This window comes from Enoplosus armatus, chromosome 4 (genome assembly GCF_043641665.1).
Source record: "Enoplosus armatus isolate fEnoArm2 chromosome 4, fEnoArm2.hap1, whole genome shotgun sequence".
In the NCBI taxonomy this organism is placed as follows: domain Eukaryota; kingdom Metazoa; phylum Chordata; class Actinopteri; order Centrarchiformes; family Enoplosidae; genus Enoplosus; species Enoplosus armatus.
In genome coordinates, this window is record NC_092183.1 from 667,501 (window position 1) to 695,000 (window position 27,500).

At 44.4% G+C, this 27,500-nt stretch overlaps 3 protein-coding genes across 3 annotated transcripts in view; all 3 read left to right on the forward strand.

The window, feature by feature from the left end:
• The window catches only part of grin1b (glutamate receptor, ionotropic, N-methyl D-aspartate 1b), a 43,959-nt gene extending 41,530 nt beyond the window's left edge, over positions 1-2,429 (forward strand). The window contains exon 22 of the mRNA XM_070903741.1: positions 2,364-2,429. Coding sequence (XP_070759842.1) covers positions 2,364-2,429 — 66 coding nt within the window. The remainder of the gene's footprint in view (positions 1-2,363) is intronic.
• Positions 2,430-15,911: 13,482 nt separating this feature from the next.
• Positions 15,912-19,936, forward strand: kazald3 (Kazal-type serine peptidase inhibitor domain 3). The gene is made up of 4 exons (XM_070905069.1): positions 15,912-16,479; positions 18,991-19,151; positions 19,232-19,379; positions 19,851-19,936. Exons 1-4 carry the CDS (start codon positions 15,912-15,914, stop codon positions 19,934-19,936), a joined length of 963 nt encoding a protein of 320 aa, XP_070761170.1.
• Positions 19,937-23,731: 3,795 nt separating this feature from the next.
• The window catches only part of ciz1b (cdkn1a interacting zinc finger protein 1b), a 10,804-nt gene continuing 7,035 nt past the window's right edge, over positions 23,732-27,500 (forward strand). The window contains exons 1-8 of the mRNA XM_070904910.1: positions 23,732-23,749; positions 24,450-24,527; positions 24,706-24,793; positions 24,869-24,978; positions 25,867-25,952; positions 26,054-26,130; positions 26,236-26,376; positions 27,098-27,192. Coding sequence (XP_070761011.1) covers positions 24,499-24,527; positions 24,706-24,793; positions 24,869-24,978; positions 25,867-25,952; positions 26,054-26,130; positions 26,236-26,376; positions 27,098-27,192 — 626 coding nt within the window. The 5' untranslated portion in view covers positions 23,732-23,749; positions 24,450-24,498. The remainder of the gene's footprint in view (positions 23,750-24,449; positions 24,528-24,705; positions 24,794-24,868; positions 24,979-25,866; positions 25,953-26,053; positions 26,131-26,235; positions 26,377-27,097; positions 27,193-27,500) is intronic.

Below are 27,500 nucleotides of genomic sequence, written 5' to 3' on the forward strand. Positions count from 1 at the left end.
AGAGGGTCAGACTGTGTGGTCTCTTCTCTCCTGTGGACCTTTTGTCCTCTCACTACTCCTCTCTGTTTTTGTCCTGTGGTTTGTTTTTGTGCTGTCTGTCTCTTCGTCCTCCCTGTTCTGTAGTTTTCTCCTGTCTCCTGTCCTCTCCTGTCATCTCTGTCCCTTCATCTCTCAGAACATCCCATGAACCCTTCCAGAGGTTTTGTTCTTGGTCCTCACAGGTGGTCCTGCAGAGACTCGTCTTTCTCCCGGACAGTTTTAGGAGCTGCTGAATGAAATCTGTCAGACACGACGACGTTTAAACGGCTGATAAATGACAGGTTACAGTTCTGCTCCTCCCACAGGAGGAGTCCAGCTGAGGATCGATAACTTCTGGTCATTTCTGTTGTCAGTGTCTGAGGCCGCCGCCTGCTTCTCTTTTTGCTTTTCAGTCTCAGTTTGGAAGAAATTTGTCTGTTTTGAGCTCTGCAGGACTTTAGTCTGTCTCCCTCAGTGGAGGACAGACAGGTTTGTGTTGTGTTGTCACTGTTTTCAGCTTGTGACATCTTCTTTTAAGAGTGCAGCTGATGAAGCTGCTCTCTCCACTTCAAAAGATCTGAAATGTGCCAAATATTCTGTGATGGACTTTTGTGTTTCTTGGTCTTTTAAATCCACAGCAGTCTGCCATTTTGCCTCCCTGTTTATTTAATGTGAAGGGAATCAAAATGGAGCTGGAAGCGTCTTTTCTCAGGGATCAAACTGTCTCTAACTGAACATTATAACATTTAAATGATTAAAGTGTTTTGATGTTCAGTAACAGACAGTCGGCTGTATTGATCACCACAGGGGTGACAGGGTGATGGGGGAGGAGGGGGAGGAGGGGGAGTCATTTCTCTTTGTGATCATCTCTCTTTATTTTCTATATGAGTGTTTTCCTCTCTCAGTGGATTTGAATGGTGTCCAGACTACATGCTGTACTACACACACACTGCCTCTGTCCTCCTCTGCAAGCACGACTGTAGACTGAAACACAGCAGCTTCCTGTTCAGTCCTCCAGACCAGACCAGGAGCTGCAGTCCCTGTTAATGACTCAATGAATCTTATGTTAGAAAGTAAAAAGACTCCAAACTGACGTCTTCAGATTCAGTGTCAGTTTCAATCGATTATCGGTGATACAGAGTAGTTATTGATTCATTTTCTGTTGATCGATTAATCGTTTAGAACTCTTAACATGAAGGAATGAAAACTGAACTGAGGCTAAAACTGAATTATGAACAAGTGAAACTGTAGTTCATCTGCTCACAAACCTCAGGGCCACAGCCACATCATTACCACATCTGTTTCTATGGTAACCAACAGGCAGGAGGACCAATCAGAATATCAACACAAAGCTGCAGAAAACAATCAGCAACAACATCAACATGTTCTCCTGCCGCTCACGGCTGCAAGATCAGGGCAGACTGCCGCTGGGAGTCGAACCCACGACCCCGTCAGTCCCGATGTCTTGCTCTGCTGCTGCTGATGACAGTTTAATGTGGCAGATTACATGAGAGGAGATGATATTTCATTCAGCAGCAGAAACTCTGAAACTCTTTCCCAAAAGTGAAGTTTAGATTATTTTTCCAGGTTTAGAATGATTTGTTTTCATGCTCCTCTCTGGTTAAAATTATTATCGTATTTCTTTTTCTGCAGTGACAGCACCACCTGCAGTACTGTTCTCCAAAGGGCTGGTTTGATTTGTTATCAATAGACAATATCAGTCATTTGATTGGTGCAGTATCTATGTGGCCGGGCCCTAAAAGTAGGTTGTTACATCACTTAAATGCCCGCAGTTGTTCAAAGAGCAAAATCAGTTCCTTTCAGTAGAATCACTGCGATCAGTGAAGAACTCTTTTACATCGAGTCCTTTTGACCAATAAGAAGCCGTCCTGACAGAGCTGAGCTCTGAGTGGACGGAGAGTCGGAGAGTCCAACATGGAGGAAGCTAGCGTAGCTTATTAGCTGAGCGTCAGCATCCACTTTTATTGAAGCTCGTCGAAATATTGTAAAAAGATGCTTAAAGGAACATTTATGTCTTCTTCTCATAACTGTTCAGTGCTGAATCACACGATTTAAATATTATCATTATTTAGATATTTATACTCAAGCAGCAAATTATTATTATTATAATAATTAATAATATATACAGAAGGTAAAACTATTTATATATTCTAATTAATTTCATGCGTTAGGACACTGATTAAATAAATAATAAAACAACAACATGTAACTCAGGCAGAACCAGATGTCGGCCATCTTGGCTCTGAGGTGAAATGTGAAATGTGTGTGTGTTGAATTAATGTGTGTTTCCTTTGCTCTCTCTGTCTCTCTCTCTCTCTCTGTAGCCGTACCCGACTGACATCACTGGCCAGCTCAACCTATCAGATCCCTCCGTCAGCACCGTGGTCTGAGACAGAGAGAGAGAGAGAGAGAGAGAGAGAGAGAGAGAGAGCTTCACTGCTGCTGCTGAGCCACACACACACACACAACGACCCTCTGGACACACACACACACACACACACACACAACGACCCTCTGGACACACACACACACACACACACACACACACAGACACACACAGATGGACACACACACACACACAACGACCCTCTGGACACACACACACAGATGGACACACACACACACACAGATGGACACACACACACACACAACGACCCTCTGGACACACACACACAGATGGACACACACACACACACACGTCCTCTGAGACAGGAAGGAGAAGACGATGGCATCAGGACTTTTGGACGGCATCACACTGTGCCAACACACACACACACACATACATACATATTACACAAGCACACACACACACACACACACACACACACACACACCATCTGTCACCCAAACCCCAAACACACACATTAACACACACACACACACACACACACTCGCCTTGCTCCGCTTGTAGCAGTTAGCCTCCTCCACCCAGAGGGTCTTTTATTTTGAAAGAACTGTTTTAAATTGGTTTTATTTTGATGGATGTCTTTGATGTTGTACGGTTGAGTCTGTTTCCTGTCCGTCACACTTATTGATGGCACTGACTCATCGATCCTCCCGATCATCTCGAGCTCCTGAAGTCTAACGAACAGAAACGCACACACAGAACCTGCCGGTCGATCAGGAATCTGCCCATCGATCTGGGACCCGTCCATCGATCGGGGACCAGAGTGTGGTAGGTGGGTCGAGCCTCTGGGACAGGAAGTTTCTTTTACACAGAACCACAGACGTGTCCTGGGTCGTTGAACCAGACTGTAGGGATCCGTCATGGCTTCTCACAGCTGAGGCTCATGGGTGCTGTAGTCTTTAGAGCCACTGAGTGGGGAAATGTGATGTCATGAAGGAACCCGGCAGTGTGGTCCAATGACTCAGGAAACTCTCGTGTTCAGGACCTTTGGTAAAACTTTATCTTATAAGAAGTAAATCAATTCCATTAAATATATAATAAATGGTTTATATGTGAGGACATTTTTATTGCTAATTATATTTCTTCTTCACTTTCATGACAACTGAACAAACTCCTCCGCTGATGAAGGCCATGAGAGCCAGCTGAAAGCTCTGAAAGAAATCTTATAACTTTGAGTCAGCAGTTCATTTAAAGTAGAATCAAGTAAACAGAAGTGATCCCAGCAGCAGTGACGTCCTGAAGGGCTTTTTAGATTGTGTCACACAATAACAAAATGACTTTAAAATAATGTTTGTTGAATTGATCCGCTGTCAGTCGTCAGAGCCAGACGTTGTAGTAAATGTCTATATAATTATGAAATGTTAAAACTAATTCTTCAGATGACGTTCTTTCAGTTATTTATTCATCCTTTGAAAATGAACGTCTGTCAGTTTTGGAGAAAAAAAGAGATCCAGAATCATTCAGTTTTGACAATAACTTTTATTTTAAATTTCAGGAAACATTATTTTGTGATAGCTGATTTTGTTAATTAGGAAATACATGTGGTGTTAATATTGTCCAGAGATTTAGAGACACTAACGTCAGGAGTCCAGATTTTCTAACACGATGTAATAGATGTAATATTATATTTATTAACTGAACTGTTTCCGCTCTGACAGGAATATTTGACTTCTCTTTAATTCAACTGAGTTGTATAACAGATGAATATTGATGAGCAGCTTTATACGCTGAATATCTTGGAAATGAACAGAATTTACTTCCTGAACCAGAGGCTCCGCCCACCGTCCCCCTGACAGTCCCAGGGCATGATGGGAAATGTAGTCACTGCTCCACCTCCACTGTGTCTCTGCTGATGATGTCAGTCTCTGTCTACCTCCACAACTCTGTAACTCCAACCTGCCAATAACAGAAACTGATGTCCTGTGAAAACCTCCTAACTCCAGCGGGCCTGTGTGGGCAGGCCTGTGAGGAGTTAGGAGGTTTTCACGCTGCAGAAGCGATGTAGCTGCCGTCTCTAAACTTTAACCTGTCAATACTAATGAGGTTGTTCTGTAGAAAACACACATGTGCATGAAACACACACCTGAGCTGAGAGCCTCACTGAGAACAAGGATTCATCCTGAGAACCTTTAGAACTTAAAGAACCTCACAGGTGTTTCACATTTACATTTCTGTTCATTGTTTGGTTTCAGTTCCTGTTTGTGACAATCAGCCGTCTCTGTTTACTGTCATCATGGGACGGAGAAGCAGTTAAGAAGCGTTTTAACTCTTTAGTTACAGACAGAAACATTAAAATATAACTGCTGCTTCATGTAACTGAAGATCAATATGGCTAATGCTCACATAGCAGCTAAAGCTAACAAGTTAGTCACATCTCTAAATGACAATGATAACTTGATTGCTGACCAACACTGCTGATGCAGCTAGCTACTGGTGTACCAGCTAAGGCTAATTGTAGTCGTCTTTTTCCTGATTCTAAACTACAGCACTAACAGGTTTCCTGATCGATTAGACCACACTAATGCTAATACCAGTACTGACTGCTATGCTAATGCTAATGTACCAGATAAAGCTTATCATATAAACTTCAGAGGGTTTTCTATGTGTGATGAAGACTGTAGTCCAGGTCAGCAGAGCCATGTGGTGCTCAGCGTCCTGAGGATCTGTAGGACACTATTATTTAATTATCCATGAATCTGCTGGTTATTTTCTTAATTAATCAATTAGTCTCTAAAATGTCAGACAATACGTCTATAAGTCTTCAATTGTCTTGTTTGTCGACCAGCCATCCAAAACCCAACCACGTCATTTAAGACAAAAAAATTTGAGAAACTTGAATTCTAAACATTATTAAAAATGTATTAATTTATTATTAATAAATGTATTGAAAATGTATTAATCGATTAGTTTTCCGTCAATTATAATTTTTAATCTAATTCTTTAAAGATGAATCAAGTAAATCAATAAGAACATTTGTAAAATGTTTGTCAGGTTTTACTTTAATTAATCCTCTTGCTGTTTTTCTTAGTGTCTAGTCTCTACTGATCGAGCAATACAATAATAATACTCATGATAATAATAACCCTGACCTGTAATATTTACAGTGGCACAGTTTAGACTCCACACTTTCTGGTTACTTCCTGTGGACTTCACATTAAGAGCAGACTCAAGAGAGTCTGATGAGTCTTTTGTTCCAAAAATAAATGATAAATAAGAACCCAGAATACTTAGACTCTAATATAACAGTGCTGCTGTAAGAAATGAACCAAACTTCTGAGGACTTTTATTTTGAAATGACAAATGATATTTAGGTTTTTTTCGGTTTTTCAGTTGAATGTGAATACATGATTATTGACCTGATTTTAATGTCTCTGTTGCTCTCAGATCAGATTATTTTGGTTTCTTTGGGGATGAAGAGTTTCTCATCATCCTGGTCATCATCACTTCTCTGCAGGCTGATTCTCCACAGAGTTTAAACTCAGTTTGTCTCCTCAGAGGAAACAGCGTCAGTGAAAATCCTCTGACCCGAGGGTGAAGGTCTGACAGAGTCGATCAATGTTTACTGAAGAACAAATATTGATTTTAGCTGGAGAGCAGCTGACGGAGGCCTGTGGTTCTAATCTTCACCAGTTTAAAGACCTGAATGATTTCGCTTTAGACTGAATTCAGCTTCATGTTGCTGAAGACACACTTTCATTGTTCTCAGTGACGTTCGGCTCGTTTCACTTCCACCTGTTAACACTGACGCTGTATTACAGGTGAGCTGCACCAGCCGGGGTCACGTTGATTCATTTAGTCCACGTGTGACATACAGCACAGAAAGAGATCCACAGCTGATCCCGCACCGTTTTATTTTAGGTTTAATTGAAGAGAAACGTGAGTGAATCCATCAAAGTTTACTTTCTTAAGCTTACTTCCACCCAGGAACATGAATATAAAGCTGCACTGAACAGAGTTAAAAACACTAATGTGTCTCTTACAACATCCACTCATTCATGTACTTTAATATACAGCACTGTATATGATTATGTATTTTTCGTCCTCAGTCACGCTGCCGAGTTCTAAGGTCCAAGGTTCAGCTTCATTGTCATGATACATTATTATTATTATTATTGCACTATGAAGTACAGCTGCAGCTCCTTCACACACAGAACGTATAAAAAAATATGCAAATATGTCAATTGGAATAGAATAAAACATGAAAATAGAGCAAAGTCTATAAAAGTAGCACTAAAGGAAGAAATAAAAAGGAAAACTAAATAGTATTTATAAAGAAGATATACAGTTACATATATACATACATACACAGAAATATGCACAACATCAGTGTATTATGCAAGTTATAGAGCAAAATACCTGGAGGTGTGATCACAGTTTGCAATCTAGAACATGTGGAACATGTGGAACATGTGGAACATGTAGAGCTGAGGTTCAGAGGGCGGCGGGACACAAAATGAAACCCAGTTTATTCCTCTGAAGCTGCTGGATGTCGGTCATGTTGTTTAAAACTAAACTAAGTACATTTCATCTCCATGTACAAACATTCACTCACACTACTGTCTGCTTACAATCCCACAATGCACTGCGTCACATGTTATAGATGTCATGTGACTGCAGCTGTCAGTGATGACAACACGACGATGATGATGATGCTAAGAGTGTTTATTATAGATAAGCAGGAAGTGATTCAGCTACAGTCACATTTATGCTACTTTAAAGCTTCTACCAACAAACAGATGCTAATGCTAACAAGCTAACACTGTAGAGAGCAAACTGTGATCCATACACAGCAGGAGAAATATCAACAAGGGTTTTCAGAAACCACAAAAACTTTATTGTCCATCGTTCTGTTAAGTGTAATCAAATTTAATCAGTTTCACTGTAGACAGAAGTGCGTTTTCTTAAGTTGGTCCACGTTCGTGCAGCTCACCCTGATGCTGATATTCTGATGTCATAATGTGACATCATGTTGTGATGTCATAAGTTTTTTGTTTTGGTTTGTTTTGATGTAAAGCACTGATTCAACTTCCTGTTTGAAGAGTTTCTCCTGCTGTTGTTCAGATGATGATGATGGCATCATCTCACCCCTGTTTGTATTAAATCTATATTCATGTGTAAACTGATCTGAGGTCAGTTTGTTAAAGAGCTACTAGAGGAAGTCACGTTTCTATACAGATGTGATATTTTGTTTTGACCTTTCTGTCTCGTAAACACTGAAACTGTAGAAGAAGAAGTTTCCCTCCTTCCTCCCCCTGTGCAGCACTTTGTCCAGGAATGTGAACAGTCGACCTTTGACCTCTGAGTCCTGAGTCGACATCAACTGTTTTCCTTCAGTTTGGTTTCTGTTTGGTTGTCTGAAGGTTTATTTTCGACTCATTAAGAGTTAAACTCTCACAGATTTCACCTTGAAGACCCGAAAAACCAGTAACACCTTATTATACTGGTCCCATCGTGTCCTGACCGGAAGTGAGAAGCAGCTGTAAAGTTCCTGGAATGAACAATGTGATTTGGTACTAATTATTAGGGAAATAGAAACTAAATAAATGTTTAGTGAGACCTAATGATATGTAACGTGTGTGTACAGCACTTATTGAAAATCTACATATGTTGAGATTGAAGTTTCCAGTAATAAATGAACATTTACTTCAGTTTGAATGGATATCTGTCCGTTTTTTAAGGAAATTGTCCAGAACATTTAACATTAATGATGTAATGTAAAACCATGTATCTCCATATTAAACTGAAGAATGAAGTGTTTGTTCCTTCATGGGTTCAGGTAATTCCCCGGCTTAAAGGTACAACATGAGACCCCCCCGACTTTCTCAGTGGCCTCTAACAGCCTGTGGACTCGGGACGTTATGCTTGGCCTCTCTTCAGCTCCATGTTCAGCTCAGTCCACTACACGCGTTCGGACTACTGCTGACTGCCGTTCACTTCACAGCCACCGTGTCTCTAAAAACAACCACTTTCTGAAAACATGGTACAGGACTTAAATAAACCATTTTAAACAACGTTTTGCAGTTGTTTAATGGATCCTTAAAGGTTTTAGGTTAAAATCATCTTGTTTACTGTAAAACTTTCTTTCCAAATTAAACTCATTGATTTCTGGAAAATTCTTGAAACAAGTTGATTTTTGTTAGAAACTGATTGAAGTTCATTATTGTGTGTGTGTGTGTGTGTGTGTGTGTGTGTGTGTGTGCGCGTGTGTGTGTGTGTGTGTGTGTGTGTTCTTGGACTCGGTTGGAAACTAACTGGTGAACTGAATGCATGATGATGTCGCTCTGGATGTTACAGAGCGACATCATCAGCTGTTAAAGTTCACAAACAATAAAAACAGTTTCAATCTGACTTATAAAACGAATAAAATCATGAAAGCACTTGACAGACTCGGTGTTTCTCCGTCTGTCTGTGTTCAGGGTCTGTTGTTGACTCTCAGTCTGAAGGTCGCAGCAGCTTCAGCTCCGCCCCCGACACCTGACTGAGGACCTGATAGAGGACACCTCTGTCCATTCATCCGCCTCCACCGCTGCTCAACACATCACCAGCTAACCAGCTAACCTTCAGCCGTGAGTGACCGTCTGTATCTGATTATTGTGATTAATATAAATATATCAACAACGAGGAGCTTCTGTTTATTGATCAGTCACTTTGTTTGCTTTGAATGGATTTGACTTCTTGTGATCAGCTGATTTAATTGGTCGAGGCTGCTGCAGTCAAAGAGACAAGGAGAGGTAGAGCCACAGAAGAAGAAACAGAAGGAACCAACAAAGAAGATCACTGAGAGGTGAGTCACAAAAGGTCGTTCATGTGTAGAAAAGTGACAACAAAGTTCAATCAAAGGAAACTGAATTCAGAGGAAACACAGAGGCTCTTTGAGTCTGCTGTTGGTGGAAACTATTCTTCCATAATGCACCTCTGCTCACAGCTGGACAACATTCAATAACCTGAAACGGCTCCAAAGAAATCTCTGTTGTTGGTGTTAAAACTTAAGGAAGACATTTTGCTTTGTTTGTGAAGTTGAACTGCGACTTTCTTTTCGCGTTTGTATAAAATGGTTCAGAAAGTCGCTGCTAAAACGCTCTGATGTCAGAATGTAGTCTGGTGTGGGACACAGGAACAGACATCGTGAAATGATTGAATTATTCTGTTTTCATAAAAGAGAGCAGACATGACGAATCTTCTTTATTCATCCACATCCGTTTTATCAGTTAATGTTGATGAAAATCTTCATTCAAGGTCAACTTACTAACTTTTCCCAGAGCTTTCAGTTGCAGACAGACAGAGGGACAGAGAGAGAGAGAGAGGGACAGACAGACAGACAGACTGACAGGGAGAGAGACAGACAGGTAGACAGACAGACAGAGGGACAGACAGACAGACAGACTGACAGAGAGAGAGACAGACAGGTAGACAGACAGAGGGACAGACAGACAGACAGACTGACAGGGAGAGAGACAGACAGGTAGACAGACAGACAGAGGGACAGACAGACAGACAGACTGACAGAGAGAGAGACAGACAGGTAGACAGACAGAGGGACAGACAGACAGACAGACTGACAGAGAGAGAGTGACAGACAGGGAGACAGACAGAGGGACAGACAGACAGACAGACAATCAGGTAGCCAGACAGAGAAACAGACAGAGCATAGTCATGTCCTGCTTCCTTCTCTCCTCTCAGTGGTTGTCATGGTAACACTGAAGCCCTTCAGTTCGTTGCCGTGGTAACCACTTGGTATTTTTAGAGCTGATATTGAAGCAGAGAGGAGGAGAACAACCAGTCTGTGGTTCAATATCTGAATACAAGCTCCTCCCCCTCCCCCTTCTCCTCCTCATCTTCCTCCTCCCCCTGCTCTTCCTCCTCCTCCCCCTACCCCTTCTCTTCCTCCTCCTCTTCCTCCTCCTCTCCCTGCTCTTCAGTTCAGTTTCAGTTTCTTCTTTTCACAACTGCAGGTCATTAAATCATCAACCTGTTTCTGTTTTTAATCTTCAGAGACCAGCTGAGGTTCACCTGAACACCTCCAGGACCTCCAGCACCTCCAGGACCTCCAGGTCTATCTACATACTCACAGTTTCTCAAGGACCATGTCTTCATCTCAGACCAGATCAGAACTCAAACCATCAGGGCTCAAACGTTTCTGTTTGTGGCTCTACCGCTGCTCCTCTCCCCCTCCCCCTCCTCTTCCTCTCCCTGTCAGCTGTGGCGTCCCCCCCTCTCCCCCAGTGTCTCACCGTCTCCCCCTGCTGGTCATCCTGCTGCTCTGCAGTCTGCTGCTGATGCTGCTGCTGCTGCTGTGGAACTACCATTGTCTGTTCATCTCCCACATCTGCTCCCCCCTGGGGGAGGAGGGTGGGTCATGACCCCGAGGCGGTGACAGTGGCACCTCCTGGAACCAGTCGGAACTGGTTCAGTCCTGCAGTTAGTTCAGAAGAATATTTTGCTTCATAATCTACAAACTGCTCCTGAAAATCTAGAAAGATATTTTACATCAGCTGCACTGAGAACAACAGGATTATGACATCACATCCGTCAGTGTTTCACTTCATCTAGTTTTAGGTGAAATGAAGTGAAAGTAATCCTGAGACATGGCCAAATGATTCTCCTCCAGTAGATCTTTAAACTCCACACCATAGATGTATTATAAGACCTGGACCCAAAGATGGCGCCTATTCAGTCCAATAAGAGTTGCTCACCTGGCGCATACGCCAAAAAGCTTTCTGGTTTCTGGTTTACTTTGGGGGGGGGGGGGGGGGGCAGCCCACTGAATATGCACAGTAGTGTTTCTCCCATCATGCCTCTGGGTCAGCCGGGCTATGTGAACAAACCTGAACCATAGACTGTATATAAAAATGGCCGACGCATCTCCACTTCCTCCCACTGTATCCCGGATACGGCCGCTGCCATCTTGCACTGGTGATGTCATTTGGAGCCAGAGTCTGCGCAGTGGTGATCGGGGGGTGGAGCCGCAGTATCGAGGTCCCGCCCATACACCCGCCCGACCTAATCGCAAGCACACCACAGTCAATCTCAGCTGTCAATCATGACGTTCACCGCCTTTTTATAGCATCAAATAACTAATTAAAACCAAACTGATCAGAAAAACGAACACTTGAACAAACATCAGCTGATAAGATTGACCTGAAACGACAGAAACCATCTTTGGGAAACATTTATTTGATATGTACTTTGATTTGTTAGTTTGGCCCATGGGGCTTATGGGGCTTATGACCTATACTGCAGCCAGCCACCAGGGGGCGATCAAGATGTTTTGGCTTCACTTTTGGGGAGCTGTCATGTCGGCCATCTTTACATACAGTCCTGAACGCACGTAGCCTGCTCGAACACAGCAGTGACGTCATTGAGAAAAATACAACACAGTCATAAGTGTCTGTCTGAAGGCGTCCAACCAGCAGCGTCACAGACGTCTCTTTTATGATGGACGTCCATGAGGAAGACGCTTTTTGGACCGCAGGGGAATTTACGCTGCAATACTGCGAGTGGCCACTGGGAAAAACTGCTCTTATAATACATCCATGCTCCACACCTCCAGACCCGATGACATCACTATGACATCATTGGGGAGTGTAAAGATTGGTGGTATGTTCCTTTAAAAGTGTTTTTCATAATAAAAGCTCCCTGATTGCTTCACCTGAACTTTTGTTTCATATTTTCATTTAATTTAAATTTAAATTTCAGTTTGATCCCCGGGGGGAGCCGGGGATGAAACCCCCCAACCCGCTCTACTCTACTCCTGCGTGATGGTGTTAGCTACGGCACCCCCATGCCCCCTTAAATCAAATTAAATGATGACAACAATACACAGAATCAAAACTATGAAAATAAAAACGACGAGCTTCTTGACTGAAGTGAACTCGTAACTCTCAGAACTGCTCTGGATTCTGAAGTACATTTTACTGCTTCTACTGTGTACTTTTAATGTTATTACTGACGATGTACTCCTCTGAGTGAGGCTATATTTTACCAAACCATGATTTTAATGTATTATTATTTTCTAGAAATGTCCTGGAAAGAACTTCTCCATCTAAACCCGAATAAATGTTCAACAGATTTAATATTGTTATATGTTCTGCTGAGCTGTGTTTGAAAAGTAATTTCTTACCAAAGTGTACTAAAAATGTTAAAGTACACTGGTAAATAAAAAACAAATTCATAAGCTTTCAGTAAAAGCTGATTTGTCAACTCTATCCCAATTATTGATAACCTAAACATTTCATAAATACACAGGTTCAGTTCAGCATAGACACACAGCACACTCTGTCCAAGTAAAGTCACATTAGGTCTCTTCATAAACGTCCTGCAGCTAAAGTTAAGAACACGTTTCGTGTCTCTTCAGAATAATACGTTCAGGTAAACACCAGCTTCACCAGACTCGTTTTAAACACAAAGTACAGAAAAACTCGACAACAAAGACTGTTTTAAAGTGTGTGTCTGACGGCAGACATGTTGTTACATCCATCAGGGAAAAGTACAGCGCTGAGCACTAAATAACTCAGTGAGCAGACTGAAGTAAGACAAACCCTCCATTACAGCTCTATTTGTGTCTGACGGACCACCGTCGCTCTGCCACCGCTGCTTTATTTTCAGTGTTTGACTTTGAAGTGGTGAAGCTATAAAAGTGACAAACCAGCAGATTTACAGAAAAACAAACTTAAATCAGTGAGTGGTTAACGTTCAGAGTCTGAGGAGAAAGTGAACGAGTCCCTGTAAAGACTTGATGTGGATCAGAGACCAGGAGCAAGAGATCTTCACCGTTTTATCACAAGGGGTTACCCAGGCAGAACAGCAGGGGCCCTGGACAGGGGCCCTGAAACCTACTTAAGACAACATTAAACCTCTCAAGGATCCAGTTGGAATCACCAAGATCCCTTCTTGAAAGTCCACTGGAACCTCTTCATGGATGGTATACATTTCCTGACAGATCTAAAGAGCTCAATCCAGCATATTGGAATCCCCTGAAACATCACAGACCATGAGAAACTCTTACTGACCCACGGGAACCTGCTTTAAGATATTCTATATTCCTGGTGCAACAGCAACAACCTGGAGCTTAACGCTTCAAAGACAGTGGAGATGGTTGTTGACTTCAGGAAGAGCGCAGCCCCACCCGCCCCCATCACCCTGTGTGACTCTCCAGTGGACACTGTGGAGTCCTTCCGTTTCCTGGGCTCCATCATCAGCCAGGACCTCCGGTGGGAGCTGAACATCAGCTCCGTCATCAAGAAAGCCCAACAGAGGATGTACTTCCTGAGGCAGCTGAGGAAGTTTAACCTGCCACAAACAATGCTGGTTCACTTCTACACCGCCATCATAGAGTCCATCCTCACCTCCTCCATCACCGTCTGGTACGCTGCTGCCTCCACCAAGGACAGACGCAGACTGCAGCGTATCATCCGCTCTGCAGAGAGGGTGATCGGCTGCAACCTCCCATCTCTCCAGGACCTGTACTCCTCCAGGACCCTGAGGAGAGCAGGGAAGATCGCTGCCGACCCCTCCCACCCCGGACAACATCTGTTCGACCCCCTCCCCTCTGGCAGGAGGCTGCAGTTTCTTCCCCTCTGCAGTCAACCTGACAAACTCTCACTGACCCCCCCCCCCAGAACACAAACACTACTTATACGTTATATTAACGTACATCACCCCTGTCCCCACTGCGTTACATTAACGCACCCACCCCCTACTGGACACTTTATCTGGACACTTTACTTTATTCTGGTCACTACACTGTTGTTATTTATCTTATCTTATTTTTATTTTTATTCTTATTCTTATTTTAGCTTTTATATTCTACTTATTTGTTATCAAAACAATAGCACCTTCAGACCACAGCAAGTTCCTTGTAATGTATGTTACTTGGCAATAAACAGTTTCTGATTCTGATTCTAGGACTCAACTATTCCTGGATCCCCCATTCAATAACGTAAGAATTTACTTGAGGAACCCTTGAAATCTGGAGTCTCTTTGGACAGATAGTCTCAGGACCCTCTCACAGACCCTCAAAACTCCTTCAAGGATCCCTAAACCTTCTTGGAAAACTCAGAACACTTCCTGTAAGAGGCCTGAAACCTCCTGGAGGACCCTGGGAACCTTTCCAGACTTTGAAAACCCCTCTCCAGGCGCGATGATGAGCTTAACAGCTGTCAGGTCTCGTGGGGGAAGGGAGCGCGAGCCGCACAGCTGCTGCTGCTGCGCGTGATGGAAGGCGCACATCAAACATACAGCCGCGCGCTACCGTCAGGTGAGACAGAACCAGACCGGAAATAAGAACCGTGTACCTTCAAAATAAAAGCTAAATATGTCACTTCCCCACGGTCCCCACTTTTATTTCTATATATTTCACCCTTACAAAATAAAACCGACACAGTTGATGTTATTTCTCTGTCTGTTGTAAACCTCCAAGCAGTCATTGTTTTCAGGATGTGGGGGGGTAATCAAAGAGTTGAGCTTTTGGCTGAGTATGTACTTCCTGGTACAGAGGCCGTCAGCTCCTTCAGTGTGGCCCAGGACACATTCGCGTACTCACTGCTAAAAGAATGTGGACAGATTTCCATCCGGCCTGATTCAGGTCGGGCCAATCACAGCCTTTTATCTCATATGGGGCGGGTTTAAGAGTCGTTGAGACGTCTTGCTAAACAACCAAGATGGCTGCCGCTGCTGTGGAACATTCTGCATCCGTCAGTATTAAAGGAGCTGGACGGTCGCTCACAGATGGGGAGTGTTGGCTTCTGCATCATGTCACAAAGGTGTGTGCTGTTGAACTAGAACACATGTGAACTGGATGTTGGAACTAGCTACCTAGCCTAGCAGCCTACCGCTACGTCACACGTTCCACTGCTGTGATTGGCTGTGGCGTCCGGAGACACTTTGGTCTGCACGTTGATGTATTTCATGTAAAATGTCTCACCTTTAATGTGTTATTGTATTAAGGGACAGAAACACAACGAGGGAATCTGACTGAAGACTCACATTAGGAGGTTTTGCTGTAAACTGAAACCAGCAACATGTCCCACCCACAGCGCGGCTGTCAGGCTTTTATGTTGAAGGATTTCACCGGACGTGTTAAGTTTTATTGTGGCAGACTTGACTGTGGTGTCTCGTGCCAGTCTCGGTGCGGTGGAGCAGCGCGAGCGGCTCAGCTGTTTAAAAACCGCCGACGGTCTGAGATCAGATCCAAACTCTGAACTCTAACGTAAAAACGCTTCTGTGTCTGACAGCTGTTGGATCGGGTGTTGGATCCTGGTCCACTTTGACTGTCTTTAACGTGTCCCGGGTTCTTCCCGTGTTCTTCATCCCGGTGTTTGGCTCGGAGAGGAATGTGAGCCTCGGGTGTTAAACTCTCTCCTTCTGGGTTGTTGTGAACCGGAGAAAGAACCGGACCGACCCGGCATCACCCGTCCGGTCCCGGCGGCGGTGTTTGGAGCCAAACGGAACCACAGCCCGGGTTAAAATGCCGGGCATGAGAGGACTAGTTCTCCTGGGTCTCTGTCTGAACCTCCACACATGCCGGGGCTTCCCCAACCAGCTGCCCGACCTCAGCAACGAGCCGCCCGGCCAGTTCTCTCTCACTGACCCGCTGCTGGACTACGACCGGCTGGATGAGGAGCTGGGAGGCGGCGGGGGTCGGAGCGGGAACGGGACCGGCGGGGCGGAGGGCTGCGGGCCGTGTGAACCGGACCTGTGCCCGGAGAACCGGGGCTGCCGGGCCGGCCTGGTGCTGGACTCCTGCGGCTGCTGTAAGGAGTGCGGAAACCTGGAGGGCCAAGCCTGCGACCCGGGGGACCGCAGCGTCTTCTACGGGCTCTGCGGGACAGGGCTGCGGTGTCAGCCGGACCCACGGCCCGCAGGAGCAGGAGGAGAGGAGGATGAAGATGAAGAGGAGGAGGTGTGTGTGTGTAAGGAGCAGGAGGCGGTGTGTGGCAGTGATGGAGTGACATACACGACCATGTGTCAGTTCAGAGAGACCGCTTTCTCCAAACCAGGACTCAAGACCAGAGGGAGGGGGCCCTGCAAGACAGGTAGGACACCTGCCTGCCTGCCTGTCTGCCTGCCTGTCTGTCTGCCTGACTGCCTCTTTCATTTCGGGCATGAAGTGAACTGAAATGAACTGAAGTGAACTGAAGTGAAATGAAGTGAAAGCTTTTCTATCATTTGGTTTTAAGAGGTTTGTACTTTGAGGTCAGAATTTTAAAATAAGAGTTGGATGTAGTCACTGATCATCATCATCATCATCATCATCGTGAAATCAGTGTTGATGGATGTGAACACATTCAGTACCATAACTGTTGGTGGAATAATCGAGTAGTTGAGAGAATAAGATCGATCAGTTAAAATCTTTGTTAGTTGGACACAGAGAGACATTTGAAGGCGTCAGTCTGAACTCTGGGGGACTGAGGACGTTTCTCACTGTTGTCAGACTTACAGAGAAGAAGCAGCTTGATGCAGGAGAGCCCCCACCCCCACCCCCCAGAGCTGTTTCTGAGCCTTCAAACTGCACGCCCCACAAAAGGAAAGAGTGCTGGAAAGCAACTAAGTACATTTACTCAAGTACTGTACTTAAGTACAAATTCGAGGTACTTGTACTACTGAGTACTTTCATTTGATGCAGCTCTATACTACGTTTAGCTGTAGTTTCTTGTGTGCGAGTGTAAAAAAAGTGTCACGTCGAGAAACACTGAAAATACTGAAAGTGAAGAAGAGTTCAGGTGTTTCTTCTTCTGCGGTCATTAACTGTGTTTGTCTTCAGTCACCTTTCTCAGGCTCTTCAAACGCTTCGCTTCCCTTGGTTTTAGAGAAACCAGGTGTGTAGTTCAGGGAGCCTGGGACGGTGGAGTGTTCCCAGTAAATACACAGAGCCAGGTTGACTCAGGTAACAGAGCAGTGACTGACCCTGGATCAGTTATGGTCATTACTGTCTGAGAGCTGCATAAACACACAGAGCTTTGACTCCAGCTGTGAGATGAAATCTGATCATCAGGCGGTTTCTAACCCTGATGGAGGGGATCAGGTCTGAGTGTGACCCCCCTGTTCAGGCTGAGACCTGATGGAGCTGATCAGGTCTGACTGTGACCCCCTTGTTCAGACTGAGAGCTCCACCCGTCTCTGTGCTCTGTTCTAACAAACAGCTAGTGTCTGAGGGGAAGCTCCTCCTCCTCTTCCTCTTCCTCCTCCACCTCCTCTTCCTCCTCCACCTCCTCCTCCAGCTCACTGCTGCTTTAACATTAAACTCCGTCTGACCTCCACATCTGTACAGTCTCAGCCCGTCGCTCCAAACTTTGTTCATACTCACACAACTTTATTTCAGATTCAAGTGGAGACGTTTCCAAAGATCCCAAAGTGTGTCGGACTGAATGAAAAGAAACCTGTGGTGATGATGATGATGATGTGATGATTGAACATTTTCATCTGATGGAATGATGAAGATGTAAATACCACAGTGACAAGAACATGCCGTAGACTGTTCAGTGGAACCAGTCAGATATGGGACCACTTTCAGTGCGGTCTGTTCTGAGGGGCCGACTCTGCTTGAACGTTACCGACTGTAATGTTCCTTTTATTTATTTGGACCGTTGGCTCCGTGATACAGACTACCTTACCGTTTGCAAGTTTCTTCATCAGCTAACGTTACGAAGCTACCAACGCCAGATCCATGCAGCGCAGCTAAGTTACAGCTAGCTAGCTAACCTTAGCTTAGGTTACAGTTAGCTAGTTGGCCATGCCTGCCTTGCATCGCTCTTGGCTAGTGGAAAGCAATCGTTAGTTATACACCTTTTCTTTTTAATGTTACATAATTTATTGTTGGCTAAAATAAACACTGTTTGTCAGAATACATCAGTTAGCATCATGGATCACGTTAGCTGGTGAAGTAATTTGGCAAGCTAGCCAACTAACAAATCCACTCATAGTATTTTGCTAGCGATAACACTGGCGAGCTACACTGCATGGATCCAGTTTTGGTTGCTTCATAACGTTAGCTGATAAAGTGATTTGCAAACGGCAAGCTAGCCAAGTTACCAGCCAGATTAGCCCCGGGAGTCTGCATGAATTAGCTGACGTTATTCACTCAAGACAGTATTTTGCTACGTTAGCCAGCTAGCAATTTGTCTGTGTTAGCAAGCAAGCTACGTGGACTTTGTGTTGGACTCTGTGTTTTGGTGGGTGCCGGTCGTTTTGGTTTTACACGGTATCATGGCTGTTAATTCTGATGTTAGCCACGACTGCCCGTTGAGCACTTATCGTGAAACAGGTTGTCATTGTTGTTGACTGGGTTAGGGCCAAACCCTGACTGGGCGGCAGGTTTCCTCTGAGGAACAAAGCTGTTTAACTTGATTGTGAGGAGGGTAAAGATGGCCGATGTTGCTTTTGTGTTTGTAAAAATGTTGAAGCTCATTTAAAAAAAGATTTGAATGATTACAGAGTGATGAGGGATCAGACAGTTGCTCAGTGTGTGGTGACGGTGTTGGTTTATATCCTGTTTTATGCTTGTTGTTTTGTTAAAATTCAGTAAAGTCTCTCTGTCCGTCCTCCAGTTCCCATCATTAAGGTCCCTCCTCACAGTCAGGTGAACGGGACCGGCAGCAGTCTGGTTTTCCTCTGTGAGGTCTTTGCGTTCCCGATGGCTCTGGTCGAGTGGAGGAAGGAGGGACGAGACGTCATCCTGCCCGGAGACGACCCCCACATCTCAGTCCAGGTGCAGCAGAGACCCAGAGCAGAACGTTTAGAACCCCACCACCACCCTCCAACTGATCCACTATCCTCCTCTCTCCACAGTCTCGGGGCGGTCCTCTGAAATTCGAGCTCTCCAGTTGGCTGCAGATTGAGGGGGCGGGGCCAGAGGACTCAGGAACCTATCGCTGCATTGCTCGTAACAACATGGGATCCGTGTCGGCCTCTGCTGTGCTGGGAATACTGGGAGCAGGTGAGACGGAGATCTGAGTACACCTGTACAGAGTCCATTTTGGAGCCATTTTTAGTCTGAGCTGATGTCATTCAGTGAGACATGAAACTAATTCCCAGGTTTGTTTGAAACCAACACGAGTCAACAGATGTCTTACAGTCTTTGTCAGTCTCGTTGCTAGGCTACGTGTGCAGCTAGCTCCAGGCGTTAGCATTGTTAGCGGTGCGCTGCTGGTGTGATGATTCAGAGACACAGCCGTCCAATGACAGGAAGGAGATGTGTCCCACTTTTTATTATCTCTCTTCTCGTCTGGAGGGTTAGAAGTTATTGATGAATGAAGTCAGTTTCATCTCGTCAACGTCTTCGTCATGGAAACAAATATATTTCAATGATACACCTGTCGCTCTGTCTGTCTCTCTCTCTGACTGTCTCTCTCTGTCTCTGTCTCTCTCTCTCTCTGTCTCTCTCTCTGTCTGTCTCTCTCTCTATCAGAGGAGCTGTCGTCCTACCTGGCCAATAGTGTGTCAGAGATGAAGCAGCTGATGGACGCCACAGACTACAACCAGGACTTCTACTGACCCTTGTGATGTCACTTCCTGTTTTTCCAGCTGTCAGTGGGATCAGTGCTGAGCAGCAGAGACAGTAAACGCATCATCGCCTCACACGCACAGACTTTTGTCGGCCATTTTTTGGCATCCCTCTGATGACATCATGAGACAGACGGTCATCGTCGCAACGATATACTAAAAGATATATTAACATATTGCTCTCTCTCATATTATTCTCACGTTCCTCTGACATCACAGTGACATCACACTGGGCTCAGCATGGTGAACGTGTTGGAGACGAGTCTCCTGTCAGAGTGAAACACACTTTATTATAAATAAATGTAAAAATAACAAACTGCTGTTTCTGCTTCTTCATCACGCGAGAGAAACTGACCAATCAGATACAAGCGTGTGTGTGTGTGTGTGTGTGTGTGTGTGTGTGTGTGTGTGTGTGTGTGTGTGTGTGTGTGTGTGTGTGTATGTAATGTTCACCATGATGATGGCGCTGATGAAGAGTCAGAGGATCACCAGAGTTATGACAGTTCATCCTGAAGGGACCATGAAGGTCTGAACCACATCTCATCACAGTCCAGACGGACAGACGTGCTGCTAGCAGGGCTACAAAGAACAAAACACTCTGGATCCCACAAGACCTCCATGGCAGGATTAATAACGTTTAACCTACTGAATATTATGGGACGCGAACCCTCCAGGTCCTGACCTTACACTGACCCTCAGTCTGCTGGACTGAACTGACACAATTTAAATTACAATATGTAGGATACCAACACGATCTGTAGCAGACCGAGCTGCTCAGACTGCAGGACTTCAGGATCCTGACTGAAACTGATTTAGACCACAGGAAGTTAAAACTCCACAGAGACCAGCAGCAGCATTGAACAAACATGTGGTGAATCTATTAACCGGCAGAAACCGCAGCTGAGCTCCCTCTGATCATTCTTCTGATATACAAACTCTGTGTGGAAAATCTCTCCTGTGTTATTGACACAAACTGGAAAACTGAAAACGACTTTCACACCAAATCCAGCTCCCAGACCTCTTCCCCTGCTGTGAGCCTGAACAGGTAAAATAATACCACAAGAAAAAAGCAGAAATTAGACAATGAAGAAAAATAGAATTTTCTGTAACATAAATATCATTTCTTAGCCACCTTGGGACCATTCAGATTCATTTTAGGACCCCATGATGCTTTGGGGGATGTAAACCTGAAGTATAATGTTGCCATGGAGACAGTGATGACTGGAAAGAAAATCTCAATCATTCTCCAGTCAGAAGGAGCGGCTTTGTTTCTCTGATTTCTAAGAGACCACAGCTGATTGGTTTATAATGTTTTAACTGAAGGACGTCAGCTTCACTTCTGCTTCACCTGCTGCTTGTTCACTGGTTGAAGGAGATAACCAGCTGGTGGAGCTAATAACCAGCTGGTGGAGCTAATAACCAGCTGGTGGAGATAATAACCAGCTGGTGGAGATAATAACCAGCTGGAGGAGCTAATTCTACAGCCACTGCCATTAAACCACCACAGAAGAAGAGGACGCAGCGAGATGACGTCATTAAAGAGCTCCAGTGGAAGCTCAGACGATGGAGAACCATGTGAAGAACATGATGGAGAACCGTGTGGAGAACATGATGGAAACATGACATCTGTGTTGTGATGAAGGTCACAGCCTCCTCATCGCTGTTTCCAGCTCTTCACTTTCAGTCACAGCTTCAGTTATTCATCGAGTCTGTTTCTGGTTTCCTCCTCTAACAACTTCACACAACAGGAAACTCGCCTACACGCATTGAAAATGTGAATAAAAACAGGAGGAAACTCGATGAAGCCCCTGAACACAAAGCAGCTCCATAAAGAACTGGTCTTCCCAGTTTGCTGGAAGAACTTGACTGGTCTGCACAGGTTCCTGACCTCATCCAACTCCGACTGTGAGCCAGACCTGGTTCCCAACATCAGACCTGGACCTCACTGAGGCTCTGGAGTCTGAATGGGAGTAAATCAGAATCAGAATCAGATCAGAATTACTGAACTGTTTATTGCCAAGTAACATACATTACAAGGAATTTGCTGTGGTCTGAAGGTAAAAGGTAAAATAAGAATAAAAATAAATATATACGATAAGATAAATAACAACAGTGCAGTGACCAGAATGAAGTAAAGTGTCCAGGTAAAGTGTCCAGTAGGGGGTGGGTGCGTTAATGTAACGCAGGGGGGGAGAGGGGTGATGTACGTTAATATAACATATAACTTGTGTTTGTGTCGGGGGGGGGGGGGGGGGGGGTTAATGTAAGTTTGTCAGGTAGTTCAACAGCTGGTTCAACATCTGGAGGAGAGACTGCGGGCAGCAGAGTGGAGGCTGTTCAGCTGTCCACATACTTTTGGCCGTGTTGCTGTATTAGTTATTTTCTGGACAAACAGCAGAAACTTTTTCTTTACAGAGAAAACTTTTTCCACCAGAATGAAAAACACATTTGACTGTGAGAAGATGACAGAGAGTCAAATCAATAACAGGCACACAGTTTATTGTACAGTCAGTGTGTGTGTGTGTGTGTGTGTGTGTGTGTGTGTGTGTGTGTGTGTGTGTGTTACATTCCAGGCTGCTGGAAACAGTTTTTACTGTACAAACAGATCAAATAACAGCTATTTATCTCAACCATATCTCTGTGTTTTAATGTCCTCACTGAAAACACATTAGTGGCACAGGGTGTGTGTGTGTGTGTGTGTGTGTGTGTGTGTGTGTGTGCAGTCTGTCCAGCTGTTTATTAAAGCAGCAGTAATAGTTTATGTTAATAATGTAAAATTTCAGATAAAAACAAACCTTAATTGCAGGCTTTTTGAGGGTCCCAGCCTTGTCGGGCCCAGGGTTGCCCCCTGTGTGTGTGTGGCTCACAACACTGGAGTGTATTGAGACCACGTCGGTGTGGGGTATTTAATGACTCCACAGAGAGACCCTTTGAATGTTGTGCTTGTCTACAGCTGCTGGGACACTTTGTCTGTAATAGAAAGACAGTCCTGCATGGACTTAGTTAATTCCTGTTCCAGTTGACAACACAAGGCAGAGTTTGAACCTCAACATCAGCTCCTCCGTCTGCTGAGTGAATCCAGGAAATACCAGCAGATTCACTGCAACCTGGAAATAACTTCCAGATCATCAGCCAATCAGAACACAGAACACTGTGTGATGTTAGTTAGCAGCCTCCTTCTCTCTTTTAAAGGTCTTTAATTTTATTTGGATTATTTGCAGAGACACTGCTCACTGATGCCAGTGTTAGCCAACATTTAATTAACCATCAGAACCACAATAACAGACTCAACATGAAACATTAGAAACAGAGAAAACGTGAAGCAGCTGAACAGGATGAAAAGCTCAGAGGAGTAAAGCAGCCAATCAGAGCAGGACAAGGATGTTCAGCAGCCAATCAGAGCAGTCACATGACAAACACAGGTTAAAACAAAAGAGTAAAACAAACTGAATCACAATAGAACATATTTTCTGATTATATTCTGTTCTCAGTTCAAACACACAGTGGTTTGTCACAGTGCTGCTGAGCAAGGCAGAGAGTCACAACAAGTTTATATATATATATATATATATATATATATATATATATATATATATGTATATATAATATTCATGTATAATTGTATAATAAGCAGCAGATGTGTTTGAAGACAGTTTCTAGTTGAAATAAGAAGCTGCAGTTCTTCAGATGACCGCAGTTCTTCCTCCCGGTCAGCAGGGGGCGACAGCGCAGCTGACAGCACAGACAAACAGCGAGACAGTATGTGTTTATATGTAGCCGAGCTAGCTTAGCTTGTGCTGAACGGTAAGGTGAGCTAAATTAAACTGGAATCAAATTAAATCATATGTCTCAACTCTGGAAATAGCTCTGCCTCTAAAACACTAAAGTCAGGCTCTGTTTTTCCGGAGAAGCCGCGTCATCCTGTTAACGATAACCAAAACACGGATTGTGCGAGACTTATATTAAAAATCTTCCAACTTAAAGTTTGTCTGCTTATCAACCGAGTACAATCCCTTATATTGAATTAATTAAGACATGTTAGGATTCGACAGAAGCCAGTTTTAAATTCGGCTTACATACTAAGCACCGAGTACTGCTTTACTTCAAACTTTTACCATATAGCTTGTTTTAGTTCACGAAATGAGGATAGTCGCTCTGAAAACGTAATAATATTTTAACAGAGTTCTTTACAAACGAAAATCAGTTAGAAAGCGGGTTTGTGAGGTAGACCGCTGTGTCTGTGTTCAGTAAGTCTTATTAAAGCCTGGATTTACAGGTAGGCGGGAATGTGAAGGATAAAAATAAGTTTGAGCGTGTCCCTTATGGAGACTGATTCAGAGGAAATGATTGTGATGTTACCGCATGACAGTTACCTGATGTTTCTGCAGTTGCTTTTATTTTACAGATTCTGGTAGCTGGGGATTTTACTTATAACCTCCGATGTGGTTTTCCTACTTTGACTTAAATCTTAAATGAACTGTTGAAAACTTTTCCACCAGTGCAGGTCAGTGTGGGTGCAGAGAGGTCAAAGGTCAACTGGTTCAGCCTTCAACATGGTCAAACAGCAGCGGAGAGCAGACAGGTAAGAACTGGTTCTCATGGCTGGTTACTGGTTTCTGCTGTTCTCCACTGGTAGAAGGTGCAGCTTTGAAACATGGTAACAGCAACCCAGTGGAGGAAAGTAACGAAGGACATTACTCAAGTACTGAATACAACAGGTCCTTGTTGTGATTAGCTGTTGCTTCACTGGTCTCCTGCAGGTGTTTTGTAGCTGCTGCAGGGAACAGTGTGACACGGGTTCGATTCCCAGTCGGCCCTGTACAGAGGAGACGGCCTCTGACTCGCCAGGTAGACCAAAACACACCCCACCTGCTATTGGTCTGCTGTCATGGATCCATTTCACTGTGTGCTTTTCTTTGTCAGGTTTCAGGCAGGAAGTGGGTGGGTTCAGGGACCGGAAGCTCTGACAGCTGGCCGTGCTGCAGTTCAACCACCACAGAAGAAGAGGAGACAAGGAGGGCAAGATTGGACGGGTCGGTCAGAGAGCTGATTTTATTTATGTCACAGTTTTCATGTTTAAATCTAGAACCATGGTGCTGTAGGCGCCCTCTACACAAGAAGAAGAAATCATCTGAACTTGCGTCTGCTGTCATTGATGCTGAGTTGTTTCTAAAGAAAAAGAGCTGAAGTTTAATTACTTCAATAATGAAAACAGAAGCAGAGAAAATGGCATCATGTTTATTACTTGCTGTTCAGTTCCTGCAGTGTCTCTGTGTCTGAACGCAGCACGACGTCCCACCTTTGAATGTTGAATATTAGTGAATATTAGCAGAAGGACAACTGCTGCGTTTCCTCTCCTGTAACTCCCTCTTCACCTCAGCAGAACATCCATGGACCGTTTCAGACCAGGTCCCCCAAAAGGTCTCACTGATCTTGATTTCTCTTCACTGGCTCCTCATCAAAGTCAGAATCCAGCTCCAGGTTCTTGTGGTCTCTTATAGAGCCCTGCAGGGTCAGACAGCTGCCTCCATTACAGACCTGCTGCAGCCCTGTATCACCAGCAGGTCTCTGAGGTCCTCTGGTCAGGGTCTGCTGGTTGTTCCTCGATCCAGGATTAAAACTGAAGCAGACTTTGAGGTCGTAGCTCTTAAAGTTTGGAGGATCTGTGGACACCTTTAAAAAGCAGCTCTGTTTTGAGGTGTTTTATTCTTCCTCAGTCTCTTTTGCTTTTATTTTGTGATGTTCCGCTCTTGATACTGATGAAGGTACTTACTTATTAACTACTATTGAATTCATGACAATTAGTATTAAATATTGGCATTTTTATTCATTGACAAGTACATTTCCAGCTTCAGAGACAAACAATTAAACGTCAGGTGGAAATTACAGCAAATGTGTCTGATTTTGTCTGTTTCCCACAGAACTGAGGAGGCTGCAGCTCTGACCAATAGAGGGAAAGTTCCAGGGTCATGTGGTCAACCAGGAAGTGAGAGCTGCTCCTTAGGAGGTGCGTGTGTGTGTGTGTGTGAACTGACAGACGGGAGCTGCATTGTATGTTATTTATATATATATATATTTTTATGTGTGTGTGTGTGTGTGTGTTGTCAGATGGTGTTTCGTCCAGACTTCCTCCTCCAGACCAGCAGGGGTCAGCAGAGCACAGTGAGGACAGCAGAGCAGCTGAGGTGATGAAACTCTGATGTCATCTCAGTTTATGATCTCACTCATGGAAGTGTAATATGATGATGTAATATTTCCTGTTCCTGTGTGTGTGTGTGTGTGTGTGTCAGCTCCAGAGTGTGGCGTCACTGAAGGTCACCATCCAGCAGAGCAGTGAGAGCAGAGAGTTTGGACAGACAGACAGGACAGCTGACAGACAGACAGGTGGACTCCACTGTCACGTCTGTAACATCACCTGTCGCTCTCTGCAGGTGAGAAATCAGGACGTTTTCACAGACCAGAAACATCAGTCATGTGACCCCAGAGAGACGCTGCCACACGAGCTCCACTTGTTGTTCCTTTGTAGAAGAAGAACTCACCTGTAGCTTTGAATTGTGACAGGAAGTCGTTTACACCTGATGTAGCAGCCCTCGGTTTGGTAAAACACGGCGGAGAGTCTCGACGGGTGCAACCATTTCTTCGTCTGGACGAACAGCATGAGCAGCATTTCTCTGACACCGTGAAAACTAAAAAGCAAACACAGAAAATCGCTGCTCACTATTCCTTTCGACAACACGAGGCTGCCAACGAGTCATTTACAAACATACAAACATACATATTTAACAGTGTGACAGCTGCGTATGAAAATGTTGTAGCTGTCGACTTTCTGAACAACTTAAACAAAGATAAATACAACACACGTCGCTCCGCTCACATGAGGGGCTGCTAGCTTGGATGCTAATGTGTTGTTATGAATCTTAACCACACAGGTTCCCGGGCTGACCGAACTTTAAACATACAGATTACTGGGCTTCAGGAATCAAAACACACACCTAGCGGTCATTTACACCTGACATCAGACCACCTCCAGGTGGTCTGGACTACCTCATCCCACCCTGGATGGAATGGGCTCTGCTGCTTTTACACCTGAATCAACATGTTTGACAGTTTTTACTGTGTGTGTGTGTGTGTGTGTGTGTGTGTGTGGTCCAGGTGTTTCAGGAACACATGACAGGATCAGAACACCTGATGAAACTGAAGGAGATCACACAGTCCATCTGCCTCAATACACACACACTGCAGGACAGGTACACACACATACACACACACACACACACACACACACACACACTACAGGACAGGTGCACACACACACACACACACACTACAGGACAGGTACACACACACACACACACACTACAGGACAGGTACACACACAGACACACACACACACACTACAGGACAGGTACACACACACACACACACTACAGGACAGGTACACACAGACACACACACACACACTACAGGACAGGTACACACACACACACACACACTGCAGGATAGGTGTACACACACACACACACTACAGGACAGGTACACATTCACACACACACAC